The sequence below is a fragment of the Xiphophorus hellerii genome, unplaced genomic scaffold, assembly GCF_003331165.1.
Source record: "Xiphophorus hellerii strain 12219 unplaced genomic scaffold, Xiphophorus_hellerii-4.1 PGA_scaffold_63__1_contigs__length_250000, whole genome shotgun sequence".
In the NCBI taxonomy this organism is placed as follows: Eukaryota; Metazoa; Chordata; class Actinopteri; order Cyprinodontiformes; family Poeciliidae; genus Xiphophorus; species Xiphophorus hellerii.
Window position 1 is genome coordinate 79,320 of NW_022587638.1, and position 14,718 is coordinate 94,037.

The following is a 14,718-nucleotide window of genomic DNA, read 5'->3' on the forward strand; positions in this document are numbered from 1 at the left end:
CATCTACCTACGTTGGTCTCTGAGTCTCATTGTTCACCTGAGGTTCCTGACATTATGCACAACTTTGGACTGTATTAAAATATTTCTCCACTTTACCCTGAGTCTCCCTGCATCAAACCTCATCACTACAAACCATTTCATGACACTCATGGCAACAATGAACTTTTTTCCTTACAAAATCTTCAAGCTACGCACTAAAGTGTAAGAGCCTGAGTTCATGTGTGAAGTTGAGATGTTTTGGCTAGAAATGGTCGGTCTCACCTCAATGCATGTCAGAGCCTGGTCCGCATTGCTGGCAGTAAGTGGGGCTCGTTTCCAGTGAGGGTTGGACTCCGCCAGGGCTGCCCTTTGTCACCGATTCTGTTCATCACTTTCATGGACAGAATTTCTAGACCAGCCAAGGTGTTGAGGGGATCCGATTTGGTGGCCTTAGGATCTCATCTCTGCTTTTTGCGGATGATGTGGTCCTACTGGCTTCATCAGGCTGTGATCTGCAGCTCTCGCTGGAGCGGTTCGCAGCCGAGTGTGAAGCGGCCGGGATGGGGATCAGTGCCTCCAAATCCGAGGCCATCATGGTCTTGAGCCGGAAAAGGGTAGAGTGCCTTCTCCGGGTCAGGGGGGGTGTCCTGCCCCAAGTGGAGGAGTTCAAGTATCGGGATCTTGTTCACGAATGAGGGAAGAAGGGAGCGGGAGATCGACAGGCGGATTGGAGCAGCGTCTGCCGTCAAGCCGCGCTGTACCGGTCCGTCGTGGTGAAGAGAGAGCTGAGCCAAAAAGCGAAGCTCTCGATTTACCGGTCGATCTACGTTCCCACCCTCATCTATGGTCATGAGCTCTGGGTCATGACCGAAAGAACCAGATCGCGGATACAAGCGACCGAAATGGGTTTTCTCTGCAGGGTGTCTGGGCTCTCCCTTAGAGAGAGAAGCTCAGTCATCTGGGAGGGACTCAAAGTAGAGCTGCTGCTCCTTCACATCGAGAGGAGCATCATCTGCATCTGGTCAGGATGCCTCCTGGACGCCTCCCTGGTGAGGAGTCCAGGTCCCACCAGGAGGAGGGGAAAACCCAGGACACGCTGGAGGGACGATGTTCCTGGGCTGTTTCTCAGATTCCCCCATAGGAGCTGGAACAAGAGGCTGGGAAGAGGGAAGTCTGGGCCTCGCTTCTGAAGCTGCTGACCCCGAGACCCGACCCCGGATAAACGGAAGAAGAGGGATGGATGGATGACTGTTATGACACATTTATGGCAGATGATGATTCTTGGTTAATGTCAGGTTGTCATAACAAAGACATTTTAAATAATGTGAATTTTGCATTAAAAGTTTCATGATTTACTGAAGATTCATGTCAGTCTTTGTGTTTCCTAATATCCTCATTTTTATTTCTGTTCAGCTGGAGAAAGTTTTGGTAGGTAACTTGAATCAAACACATATGCAGGTTCACTTAAATGTTCTGGTTCTGCTCTGCATCAGAACCAGAACCAAACATGGAGAAGTAGCATTCAGCTTCTATGCACCACAAATCTGGAACAAACTTCTAGAAAACTGAAAAACAGCCAAAACCCAGAGTTCCTTTATGTGTTTGGAATGTCAACCCCCCCCCCTGACATTAATAAAATTCATTCATTCATTATTACCAACATTTGGTCATAATTTCATGTCAACAGAAATCCATATTTAGACTGAACAAAAACATTTTCTCTGCGCTGCAGAATTTTCTGTAAATTCTTTGTATAAATTAAAATTTTAGTTTTTCCTGTTTTGTGTTTAGTGACTTTGGACTCAAGATGTCGACATGCAGCAGAAAATCAGCGATGAAAATGTGGGAGATGATCAAACATTAACTCTTTATTACAAACTGAAGCAAACTGCATATGTGTTAAGGTGGGTCTCTGGTTCAGGTGTGTCTCTGTGGGCAGGTGGGTCTCTGGTTCTGGTGGGTCTCTGGTTCAGGTGGGTCTCTGTGGGCAGGTGTGGCCCACTGGGCGGCAGTAGCAGATGGCGTTGTAGAAGCGGCAGTAGCAGGTGTCACAGGGGTCGCAGCAGGGCAGCGAGTAACCCAGACAGAACTGCTGGTGAGGGATGCAGCGGCGAGGGGAACGCACGGCTCTGCCTTGCAGCTGCAGCGCAGACAAGTCCTGCAGGACAAGGGAAAAATCCATAGTTGGGTCAATTCGGTGCAAAATTACAAATGGCTGCAGACCTGCTGTAGAGTACAGTCCTGCACCTCATTGTTGGAGCCCGCCTCCATCAGCAAGCGGTCTTCCTCTGAGTCCACAGGAAGGAGACCGCCATCTTGAAGAGGGCTGGGGGCGTGGCCTCTATCTGCAGACACAGAAAGAAAAAACACTCCATCTGGTTAGATGTTTTCCACACCAATCTGCTCTTCAACGCTCCAGGTTGAAACTGGAATCATGAACACCAGTAATTCTGGAGGGGAGGGGGGGGGTATTAGAGCTCTCTGATTGGACATCTGTCACCGACCGATGTCAGCCAGGTAGGCGGCGTCGGGGCGGACGGCGGCCGCCGGGCCGTCGTCCAGCCGGACTCCGTGGACCAGGGAGGTGGCCGGCCGCAGCAGACCAGAGGAGGCGCAGCAGAGCAGCAGCATGCCGAACATCCTGCTGCCGTCACCAAACACAAGAAGAAGAAAAAACTGCACTACAACTCCCACAATCCTCGGCTGCTCCAACAAGATCTTCTGAAAGGAGGAAACAGGAAACAGAAGCTGTTTTATCTCCCTGTTAGGAAATCTGAAGAATTTGAGCCGCATTAAACAATCCAACAACATAGTAGCCTTAATTTCAAGCAAATAATAGTAATTATAAGAATTACTTTATTTTTATAGGAACAACAAAATTAGAACAATTACATAAAGAGCAACTGATGTTGAGTTTCTAGCTGTCGCTGATTTTAAGCTCTTGACCCAAGTTGGATATTAACTTTAGCTAAAATTACAGAACAATATTTAATCAAATAAATTACCAGCATATTTAAAGATACCAACATTAATCAACAGCACAGCTAGATCATAAATACAAATAAATATAACTATGAGCTGCAGCTCTGCTTGTCCTTCAGAAGTTAAACAGAAACATTTCAGAAATGAAAACGCTCCAAATATCATTTTTCTGCTTTTTCATTCACCGGATCTCAGTTACTGTGGAGGAATCTGGAAAAAGGTTCTGGAGCCAAACTGGAAACTTTAAATCATTTGTTGGGGACAACAAAGATGAAAAATGAAATCTTCAGATTTACGTCAATAATCTTTTTATCAGCAGCTTTTCAGTCATGATCAGACGATAGTTATAGGTAATAATATAGTTTTTATTTGTAACATTATGGAAAGAAGGACTTAAAACTTATTACATTTATTCATCATTTGCCTAGTTTATTAATAAAAATAAAAGGCAATACTTGTCATAATAGAAAATTTTATGCATATTTTTTGTTGATTTATATAACAATATTTTACCTTTTTATAATTACTATTAATTTTTTCACAGGGTAAAAAATTTTAATTATTGTATTTTTCTTTACTATTTCAATCACACTGCAGATCCATCAGTTTATTCTAATTTACCTTTCTCTGTGTTTGCAGATAAATTTTGCTTTATTCTGATTGATATCACCTTATTATTATTATTATTATTGGATGATCACTGTGGAAAATCAATCGATTCTTCATTTTAAATACCAGCCAGAATAGTAATTTGGAAAAAATATGATGGAAGCAACATTTTCCTTCAGTTTTTCACCTGATCATCATCATCATCATCATCATCATCATCATCATCATCATCATCATCATCATCATCATCATCGACTCCCAACAGAAAAGAGGAGGATGAACTCACCTTCTGGCTGAGGCGGTCGCTGCGTTTCTGTCTCTGGAGGAGCTGAAGGTGATTTAAAGCCAATCAACAGGAAGAGGTCACATGACCAGCAGGGGGCGTCGCCCTGTGTATCGTCACAAAATGTTAGACATTACTGACACGAGTTGAGATGAGTTCTTCAGTCTTATAAAAAGCCTTCAGTTATTCTTCCCAGTTGGCTAAATGAGAGGAATTTTACTAGAACTTCAGCAACAGAACATGTCCAGCAGAGGAACGGGTCCAGGCTCGGTTCTGTCTGGCTTGAAGAGTCAGAACCAGATGTGCTGAGGTGAGACCAGAGCTGCTTCATGCTTTGACGGAAACTAAAATAAACCAATCAGAAGATTATAACAAGAATGCCACAAAAAATAAAGAGCTTAATGTCAACATGAGCAGCAGCCCAACATCTACCCCAAACCCCCAAACACTGAATCCCAAACCCCAAAACCCCAAACCCCCAAACACTGAACCCCCAAACCCCCAAACACTGAATCCCAAACCCCAAACCCCAAAACCCCAAACCCCCAAACACTGAACCCCCAAACCCCCAAACACTGAACCCCCAAACCCCCAAACACTGAATCCCAAACCCCAAACCCCAAAACCCCAAACACTGAACCCCCAAACCCCCAAACACTGAATCCCAAACTCCAAACCCCAAAACCCCAAACCCCCAAACACTGAACCCCCAAACCCCCAAACACTGAATCCCAAACCCCAAACCCCAAAACCCCAAACCCCCAAACACTGAATCCCAAACCCCAAATCCCCAAACACGGAACCCCCAAACCGTGAGGGTCTTCCTTCTCAGTAAATTGTGGTTAGCTTTCATTGTTAGCTTTAATGGCCCGGTGCTCAATAAGTCGATCGTGATGACCGGTCGATCGCGGAAGGTTTTGAGTCGATCTCGGCAGTAGGTAGCAAACTGAACGCCACCAAGACGCTGAAACCAGCAGGTCTTCTTCTGACACGATTATCAAAAATATTCACTAAGATACAAAACGTTTGTAATGTTATTAAAGGATTTTTAAAAAATCAACAAAACGTGTTCAAGTTAATGATCCAACAAAAATAATAATCTCATTATTGTTTCAACAAGGTGTTGCACAATTCTGTGTTTTTTGGTTCCATAAAAAAAAGGCGACTCAAAGACCGAGTGACTAGCAGAGCAGGAGGAAAATATCCTGACATCAGAAGATGTGCTTTTAACTTAGCGCTGCTCTTTCAGTCTGAAATTTCTCATATTGACGTCATCAAACCAAAGGTCAGATCTACCATAACTGACTGACACCTGCTGGCCTCAGGTTTGCAACCAGCTTGTGACTGAGAAACCAGTAACCTCCTCCCAGTGACAGAGTCTCACTGAGGAAGAAACTGCATTAGGTTTTCTATCACTTTAATATTTCTGCTATAACTGATGTATATTCGCATATAAAATAAGTCAAAAGAGTTTAATTTACAATTTTTATGTCTTCGTGTCATGAGGTAAATCTCAGCTGGCTGGTGAGAGAAAAAGTAGATCTTGGTCTCAAAATGTTTGGGTTCCCCTGTTTTATGGCTAGCTTTCATAATTAGCTTTCATAATTAGCTTTCATGGTTAGCTTTCATAATTAGCTTTCATAGTTAGCTTTCATAATTAGCTTTCATGGTTAGCTTTCATAATTAGCTTTCATAGTTAGCTTTCATAATTAGCTTTCATAATTAGATTCCTTAATTAGCTTTCATAATTAGCTTTCATATTTAGCTTTCATATTTAGCTTTCATAATTAGCTTTCATAATTAGCTTTCAGAGTTAGCTTTCACAGTTAGACTTCATGGTTAGCTTTCACAGTTAGACTTCATAGTTAGCTTTCATGGTTATTTTTCATGGTTAGCTTTCATAGTTAGCTTTCATAGTTAGACTTCATGGTTAGATTTCATGGTTATTTTTCATGGTTAGCTTTTATGGTTAGCTTTCATTGTTAGCTTTTAAATTGAATAATGAGATGTGTCTGCATAAATGTACAGGAATTATTTTACATGCCTGTATATTTCTGACACAGACAGACAGACGGATGGATGCATTTTGAAATCAAATCAAGTTTTTTTTAACAATCTGCTGTCCATGCTACAATCACTTAACAAAACTAAAAAGATTTCCAGACATGAAGACAATCAAGGTATAAACGCTGAAAGAGAAGTCAGATGCTTTATGAAAACATAAAACGTTACAGCAGCAAAACAGAAGGAGCTGAAATGAGTGACATCCCAGTTCTCATGAATCAGCTCTAACCAGTTGGTGTCAGATTTAAAGATACTCAGGGTTTCAGCTGTTTTGCAGTTTTCAGAAAGTTTGTTCTAGACTTGTGGTGCATAGAAGTTGAGAAGATCTGAGAGGACTGAAAGGAAATAAGAAGAAGAAAAACGGTTTGACAAGCACAACAAAAATATAGTTGATGGGACTCAAACCGACCGCAAAGTCAAAACCAAAATGTCAGTTTTCAATTCAAAATTTGGTTGAGGCTCTCCAGAACCAGCCAGACGGTCCAGATTCTGGATTCTGGATAATCTGGGCTGTTTTAGGGGAAAATGGCTTCAAATGTTTGGTAATAATTTGGTTTGTTTGGTGATTGTGTTTCTGTGTTTGATATGATGTAAAGCATTTTGAAATGCCTTGCTGCTGAAATGTGCTATACAAATAAAATTTGATTAGATTTTTTGATTTGATTAATACCAATAAATATCAATAATAATAAATGGCTGCTAGTCAGTGAGAAAATTAAAAACCATTTAGAAAATGTTGATTTAGCTGGAGCGGATGAGAACAGATGAAGGGATGAGTTCTGGTCCAGAGTTCTGATCCAGAGTTCTGGTCCAGAGTTCTAGAGTTCTGGTCCAGAGTTCTGGTCCAGAGTTCTAGAGTTCTGGTCCAGAGTTCTAGAGTTCTGGTCCAGAGTTCTGGTCCAGAGTTCTAGAGTTCTGGTCCAGAGTTTTGGTCCAGAGTTCTAGAGTTCTGGTCCAGAGTTCTGGTCCAGAGTTCTAGAGTTCTGGTCCAGAGTTTTGGTCCAGAGTTCTAGAGTTCTGGTCCAGAGTTCTAGAGTTCTGGTCCAGAGTTCTGGTCCAGAGTTCTAGAGTTCTGATCCAGAGTTCTAGAGTTCCGGTCCAGAGTTCCGGTCCAGAGAACTCTAGGACTCAACTCCTGCAATGAACCGCAGTTCTGATCCGGTTCATTGCTGCCACATCTAGAACTGGTGAAGCTGCTGCTTGAGTTTTTCTTTTCCATGTGATGAATTCTGGCTTCACTTTCTTCTCTGACTGAAAAGAACCCAGGATTTGTATCCAGTCCAGCTTCTAAACCCAGGAATCGGTTCATGTCAGTTTGGACCAGAACCCGGTTCTTGTTTCTCATCTGCTCTGTTTCTGGGTGAAAACATGTGGATGTGAATGTGCTTCATTGTGAGGAGTCACATGTCGTCCCGTCAGCTGATCCGGTGTTGTGAGGACGGCGGTTGGGACTGAGCGCGCTCATTAGAGCCAGTAATCTCTCTCTCTGTTGCTGTGATTGGAGAACATTAGCTCGGCTGCTTTCTCCATTACTGCCAATCTGCTGCTTCCTGCAGCTCATTAGTTGCTATCTGCAAACATGGCGCCGATTCTCTGAAGAGTGACATGCTGATGACATCACAGCTGCACTCAGCACAGATGAGGCGAGACGCTGGAGCTGCAGGCGGCACAGGTTTAATCAGACCGTTGATTGATTATGGAAACCAGCTTAATGCACATGTTTACTTTGTTCACTTCCTGTTAGAAGTGGCTGGACTGTCGCCATAGTAACAGGAACAGGCCAAAAGTCAAAAACCTGATAAAAAAATAAATAATAAAAAGTCTGGAACGGCTGATTGAGAAAACCTGTTCTCTCCAGAAACAAGATGGCCGCCACACTGAAGTTAGCAGAGACGAGACTTCTGGGACAGTGTCCTCTGGAGAGACCAGACCAGACAGGAGATGGAGGAAACCAGAAACAGCACAGAGGTGGAGGTATTATGATCTGGGCTGGTTTTGCAGGCTTCCCTGAGTGGACCAGGATCTGCTCTGGGAGCCAAAGTATCTTTAGTTACCAAGGAATTTCACGGTTCCCTCCAGCTCCACCGAGGCCCGAAGGCATGATGCTGCCACTGCCAGGCTCTGCGGCAAGTTTGGTGTTTTACAGGATCTTCAGAGTTTCACACAATTTCAGTTACGGCCAAAAGGTTTAAACTTGGGCCACAAACGGACCAAATAAAAATTGAGCTACATGTCATAAAAAGGTGAAAACTTCATAATGTTTTTGTTTGTTGATCATGTTACTGCAATAAGAATATTATATTGTGGCAACATGAAAGTTTTTGTTAGTGCATGATAAATATGTCAATTGTATTAATATGATATTATATTCTTTGAAAAATTAAAGTTTCCCCAATGTGACTGCAGAGTTCTTTTGGCAGCTCCAGGCTTCCGTAGTACAGTGATCATCATGGAGTGCAGATTGAAATGAATTGCTTCTATTTATGAGTTATCATCACGTGAGAAACATGGCGGAGATCCTCCCAGTTCCTCCTGACTCACCGTCACCTGACTGACCAGCCTCTCTCTCCACAGACACACACACCTGCAGACAGCGCCTGTAGATCCCAGATCGAGTCGATCCTCGCAGCCCGGAAGTCAGGTGCAGACAGCCCGCGACCCTCGGCGGGTCCGTCAGCAGCTTCCAGCCATGGTGTTCGAGTCTCTGGTCAGCGACCTCCTGAACAGGTACATCGGGGACTACGTGGAGAACCTGGACAAGTCTCAGCTGAAGATCGGGATCTGGGGAGGTGAGTCCTGCTAGCTCACAGCTAACAGAGAAACACGTTAATATTACTATTCACTGCATGCATTCGCCATGCTATTAATAAGTTAGGCAGATGGTTGTTTGTTTGATCCAGCCTTTAATTCGGCTTTAATTTAAAACACAGATCCCTCGTATTTCTGCTGGAATCTAAACTTTATTGAGCAGACCCTCCGTTAATCCCGGAAACGACAGCGACTCTACCACTATACTTGAACGGATTATTGATCATATTTACTGACAGCAACTCAAATGTACCCCGAATTAAAGTCTGACCAACCTGGACCCGAACCGAACCGGGTTTTCAGGTGTAACTTCCGGTAAGAACCGGGTTTTATGTTATTGGAAAGAAGTCTGGACTGAAAACCTGCGCTTCACTGGGCTTCATGGATTTAACGGAGCAGATGGGAAACAAAAACTAGTGACCCCCACCAACTTCATGCACCTGTGCAGGCGGACCGACTGATCCTGACCGCAGTGAAGTTAGTTTCAAGTTGGATATTCGATATTCGAGCTCCGCGGAGTAAGCGGCGTTTAGCTCAAGGTTGATCCGATTTATGAACGCTACTGTCGGCCAGCGGTTCTCCACCGCTCCCGGCCGCAGCGCCCGAAGGTTCACTTAGGGACTATCAACAAATTACTGAACCTAACATTCCTGTCAAAGAAATATAATGTTTTCTTCAATAGCTTCCAGGTCATGTGACCTATTGACTCAAAATCACTTTGGAATAATTATACTAGTCTCTTTAGATGAGGCACAGTCATTTGTTTTCCATTTTAAATCATTTTCAATTTTTAATTAATTTTTTTCATCAAAATTGAGTGTTTTTCTTCAATAGCTTCCAGGTCATGTGACCTATTGACTCAAAATCACTTTGAAATAATTCTAATAGTCCCTTTAATTGAGGCACAGACATTTGTTTTCCATTTTAAATCATTTTCCATTTTTTAGGAATTTTTTTCTTCAAAATTGAGGGTTTTTCTTCAATAGCTTCCAGGTCATGTGACCTATTGAGTCAAAATCACTTTGAAATAATTCTAATAGTCTCTTTAGATGAGGCACAGTCATTTGTTTTCCATTTTTAGCCATTTTCCATTTTTTAGGAATTTTTTTCTTCAAAATTGAGGGTTTTTCTTCAATAGCTTCCAGGTCATGTGACCTATTGACTCAAAATCACTTTGGAATAATTCTAATAGTCTCTTTAGATGAGGCACAGTCATTTGTTTTCCATTTTAAATCATTTTCAATTTTTAATTAATTTTTTTCTTCAAAATTGACTGTTTTTCTTCAATAGTTTCCAGGTCATGTGATCTATTGACTCAAAATCACTTTGAAATAATTCTAATAGTCTCTTTAGATGAGGCACAGTCATTTGTTTTCCATTTTTAGCCATTTTCCATTTTTTAGGAATTTTTTTCTTCAAAATTGAGGGTTTTTATTCAATAGCTTCCAGGTCATGTGACCTATTGAGTCAAAATCACTTTGAAATTGTTCTACCAGTCTGTATAGATGAGGCACAGTCATTTGTTTTCCATTTTACATCATTTTCCATTTTTTAGGAATTTTATTCTTCAAAATTGAGGGTTTTTCTTCAATAGCTTCAAGGTCATGTGACCTATTGACTCAAAATCACTTTGAAATAATTATACTAGTCTCTTTAGATGAGGCACAGTCATTTGTTTTCCATTTTAAATCATTTTCCATTTTTAAAGAATTTATTTCATCAAAATTGAGGGTTTTTATTCAATAGCTTCCAGGTCATGTGACCTATTGACTCAAAATCACTTTGGAATAATTATACTAGTCTCTTTAGATGAGGCACAGTCATTTGTTTTCCATTTTTAGCCATTTTCCATTTTTTAGGAATTTTTTTCTTCAAAATTGAGAGTTTTTCTTCAATAGCTTCCAGGTCATGTGACCTATTGACTCAAAATCACTTTGAAATAATTCTAATAGTCCCTTTAATTGAGGCACAGACATTTGTTTTCCATTTTAAATCATTTTCCATTTTTTAGGAATGTTTTTCTTCAAAATTGAGGGTTTTTCTTCAATAGCTTCCAGGTCATGTGACCTATTGAGTCAAAATCACTTTGAAATAATTCTAATAGTCTCTTTAGATGAGGCACAGACATTTGTTTTCCATTTTTAGCCATTTTCCATTTTTTAGGAATTATTTTCTTCAAAATTGAGGGTTTTTCTTCAATAGCTTCAAGGTCATGTGACCTATTGATTCAAAATCACTTTGAAATTGTTCTACCAGTCTGTATAGATGAGGCACAGTCATTTGTTTTCCATTTTTAGCCATTTTCCATTTTTTAGGAATGTTTTTCTTCAAAATTGAGGGTTTTTCTTCAATAGCTTCCAGGTCATGTGACCTATTGACTCAAAATCACTTTGAAATAATTCTAATAGTCTCTTTAGATGAGGCACAGACATTTGTTTTCCATTTTTAGCCATTTTCCATTTTTTAGGAATTATTTTCTTCAAAATTGAGAGTTTTTCTTCAATAGCTTCCAGGTCATGTGACCTATTGACTCAAAATCACTTTGAAATTGTTCTACCAGTCTGTATAGATGAGGCACAGACATTTGATTTCCATTTTTAGCCATTTTCCATTTTTTAGGAATTTTTTTCTTCAAAATTGAGGGTTTTTATTCAATAGCTTCCAGGTCATGTGACCTATTGACTCAAACTCACTTTGGAATAATTCTAATAGTCCCTTTAATTGAGGCACAGACATTTGTTTTTCATTTTAAATCATTTTCAATTTTTAATTAATTTTTTTCATCAAAATTGAGTGTTTTTCTTCAATAGCTTCCAGGTCATGTGACCTATTGAGTCAAAATCACTTTGAAATAATTCTAATAGTCTCTTTAGATGAGGCACAGTCATTTGTTTTCCATTTTTAGCCATTTTCCATTTTTTAGGAATTTTTTTCTTCAAAATTGAGGGTTTTTCTTCAATAGCTTCCAGGTCATGTGACCTATTGAGTCAAAATCACTTTGAAATAATTCTAATAGTCTCTTTAGATGAGGCACAGTCATTTGTTTTCCATTTTTAGCCATTTTCCATTTTTTAGGAATTTTTTTCTTCAAAATTGAGGGTTTTTCTTCAATAGCTTCCAGGTCATGTGACCTATTGAGTCAAAATCACTTTGAAATAATTCTAATAGTCTCTTTAGATGAGGCACAGACATTTGTTTTCCATTTTTAGCCATTTTCCATTTTTTAGGAATTTTTTTCTTCAAAATTGAGGGTTTTTCTTCAATAGCTTCCAGGTCATGTGACCTATTGAGTCAAAATCACTTTGAAATAATTCTAATAGTCTCTTTAGATGAGGCACAGTCATTTGTTTTCCATTTTTAGCCATTTTCCATTTTTTAGGAATTTTTTTCTTCAAAATTGAGGGTTTTTCTTCAATAGCTTCAAGGTCATGTGACCTATTGAGTCAAAATCACTTTGAAATTGTTCTACCAGTCTGTATAGATGAGGCACAGTCATTTGTTTTCCATTTTTAGCCATTTTCCATTTTTTAGGAATTTTTTTCTTCAAAATTGAGGGTTTTTCTTCAATAGCTTCCAGGTCATGTGACCTATTGACTCAAAATCACTTTGAAATAATTCTAATAGTCTCTTTAGATGAGGCACAGTCATTTGTTTTCCATTTTTAGCCATTTTCCATTTTTTAGGAATTTTTTTCTTCAAAATTGAGGGTTTTTCTTCAATAGCTTCCAGGTCATGTGACCTATTGACTCAAACTCACTTTGGAATAATTCTAATAGTCCCTTTAATTGAGGCACAGACATTTGTTTTTCATTTTAAATCATTTTCAATTTTTAATTAATTTTTTTCATCAAAATTGAGTGTTTTTCTTCAATAGCTTCCAGGTCATGTGACCTATTGAGTCAAAATCACTTTGAAATAATTCTAATAGTCTCTTTAGATGAGGCACAGTCATTTGTTTTCCATTTTTAGCCATTTTCCATTTTTTAGGAATTTTTTTCTTCAAAATTGAGTGTTTTTCTTCAATAGCTTCCAGGTCATGTGACCTATTGAGTCAAAATCACTTTGAAATAATTCTAATAGTCTCTTTAGATGAGGCACAGACATTTGTTTTCCATTTTTAGCCATTTTCCATTTTTTAGGAATTTTTTTCTTCAAAATTGAGGGTTTTTCTTCAATAGCTTCAAGGTCATGTGACCTATTGAGTCAAAATCACTTTGAAATTGTTCTACCAGTCTGTATAGATGAGGCACAGTCATTTGTTTTCCATTTTTAGCCATTTTCCATTTTTTAGGAATTTTTTTCTTCAAAATTGACTGTTTTTCTTCAATAGCTTCCAGGTCATGTGACCTATTGACTCAAAATCACTTTGAAATAATTCTAATAGTCTCTTTAGATGAGGCACAGACATTTGTTTTCCATTTTTAGCCATTTTCCATTTTTTAGGAATTATTTTCTTCAAAATTGAGAGTTTTTCTTCAATAGCTTCCAGGTCATGTGACCTATTGACTCAAAATCACTTTGAAATAATTATACTAGTCCCTATAGATGAGGCACAGACATTTATTTATGTTTTATGTTTTTATTTTATAATTTTTAGGAATCTTTTCCTTAAAGTTTAAGATTGTTGCTCAATAGCTTTCAGATAACGTCATAAAATTACTTATCAATTTGAAATGATTCCAGTACACTTTATACATCACACATAGCATCAATGCCACACAAACATATTACATTTTCATTTTCCACAGATATTTTCAAAACGTATTTCGAACAATAATGAACACAGTTTCTAGTTTTCAGATTAACTACACAATACACATTTCCAACTGCCTGTTTTTTTCTTTTGAAATTCTGTGCTCTTCATATTTATGCACAGGGCATGGTACCATCGGTCACAGTTGTCACACTGGATCTGTTCACAAATACAAGAAAATATACATGTTTAGCAGTATTGAACTTACTCATCTCCTGTCACACAGTTTGGTGTTTAATTGCTTGTCATTTATTATATAAAACATTTCATGGCTCCCAAGAGTCATTTCCTGTGTCTAATTCTGAATTTTACATTGACAACTCTTGATTTCTCACCCAGTCTGTCATTCCAGGGCCAGACCCCGGGGCTTTGTATGCAGCGCACATCGCACACCAACAGTGGTCATCAAATACTGTAATCAAGAAGAATATACAGCATATTCAAACAAGATAGATTGATAGATCGATATATATATATATAACAAAATAGCTAATTATTTCAGAAAATTAATTTAAAATTATTAATACTTGGAGATTATATAAAATACATTTGTAAACTAAAGTAAATTTTCTAAATTATCAATGTTGCATATCGTTTAGATATCTTTGTCTGTTTGGATTGGCACTGTTGGTGGTTTATATTTTGTGAAATGGAATTTGCATTTTGTAATTTATTATTTTTTTTATTGACCTCACGGGCTGCAGGAGCTAATGAGGGCAGACTCTATATAAGTTGAAAGAGTCATTGAAACAGTGAATTAATTGAACTGTCAAGATGTGCTTGTCACAAAGAAATCAAAACTTAGTGTTCCCCAGCGAAAGCAGCGAGGTCTGTTTAGTTTTGTTATCTTTATTGGTTAAGTTCATGTTTTGTATTACAATGTTTGTATATGTTTTAGTTTTCACATTTATTGAGGTTATTGTGGTGACTTTGATGATGGTGGTTGATCTTAATCAAATAAAATAAAAAACCTTAAATTCACCAGTCAAGACTGGTTCAGTAATGTAAGAGCTGGGGAGATTCTGCAATATATATGTGTGTATGTTTATGTATTGTAAGTCGAAATGCACATGGTATACCTGATGCATCAAGGATTTGAAGAGCGAGAGTTCTTCTTTCACTTTTCATTGCCTTTTTTGTTGTGTCAAAATCTACATCTGGCATCAGAGGGAAGGCTTCCATCAGTGCTTTTGCCATCTAAAGAAAAAAAAAGTTTTTAAAGACTTTTTTTATGGCATTA

General features: G+C 38.9%; 2 protein-coding genes and 1 long non-coding RNA gene across 11 annotated transcripts in view; 2 read left to right on the forward strand and 1 right to left on the reverse strand.

The window, feature by feature from the left end:
- Positions 1 to 102: 102 nt before the first annotated feature.
- Positions 103 to 8,085, forward strand: LOC116716532 (uncharacterized). The gene is made up of 5 exons (XR_004338532.1): positions 103 to 362; positions 3,869 to 3,871; positions 5,860 to 5,863; positions 6,195 to 6,204; positions 8,075 to 8,085. It is a non-coding gene; the product is annotated as an uncharacterized LOC116716532 (long non-coding RNA).
- Positions 1,828 to 8,549, reverse strand: agrp (agouti related neuropeptide). The gene is made up of 5 exons (XM_032557354.1): positions 8,459 to 8,549; positions 3,857 to 3,959; positions 2,484 to 2,700; positions 2,227 to 2,324; positions 1,828 to 2,137 (listed from the first exon to the last, which is right to left on the reverse strand). Exons 3-5 carry the CDS (start codon positions 2,617 to 2,619, stop codon positions 1,949 to 1,951), a joined length of 423 nt encoding a protein of 140 aa, XP_032413245.1. The 5' UTR covers positions 2,620 to 2,700; positions 3,857 to 3,959; positions 8,459 to 8,549; the 3' UTR covers positions 1,828 to 1,948.
- A 4-nt stretch (positions 8,550 to 8,553) lies between these two features.
- Positions 8,554 to 14,718, forward strand: part of vps13c (vacuolar protein sorting 13 homolog C) — a 95,999-nt gene continuing 89,834 nt past the window's right edge. For all 9 annotated transcript variants that reach the window (XM_032557343.1, XM_032557349.1, XM_032557346.1 and 6 more), the window contains exon 1: positions 8,554 to 8,706. In XM_032557343.1, the coding sequence (XP_032413234.1) occupies positions 8,607 to 8,706 (100 nt within the window). In that variant the 5' untranslated portion in view covers positions 8,554 to 8,606. The remainder of the gene's footprint in view (positions 8,707 to 14,718) is intronic.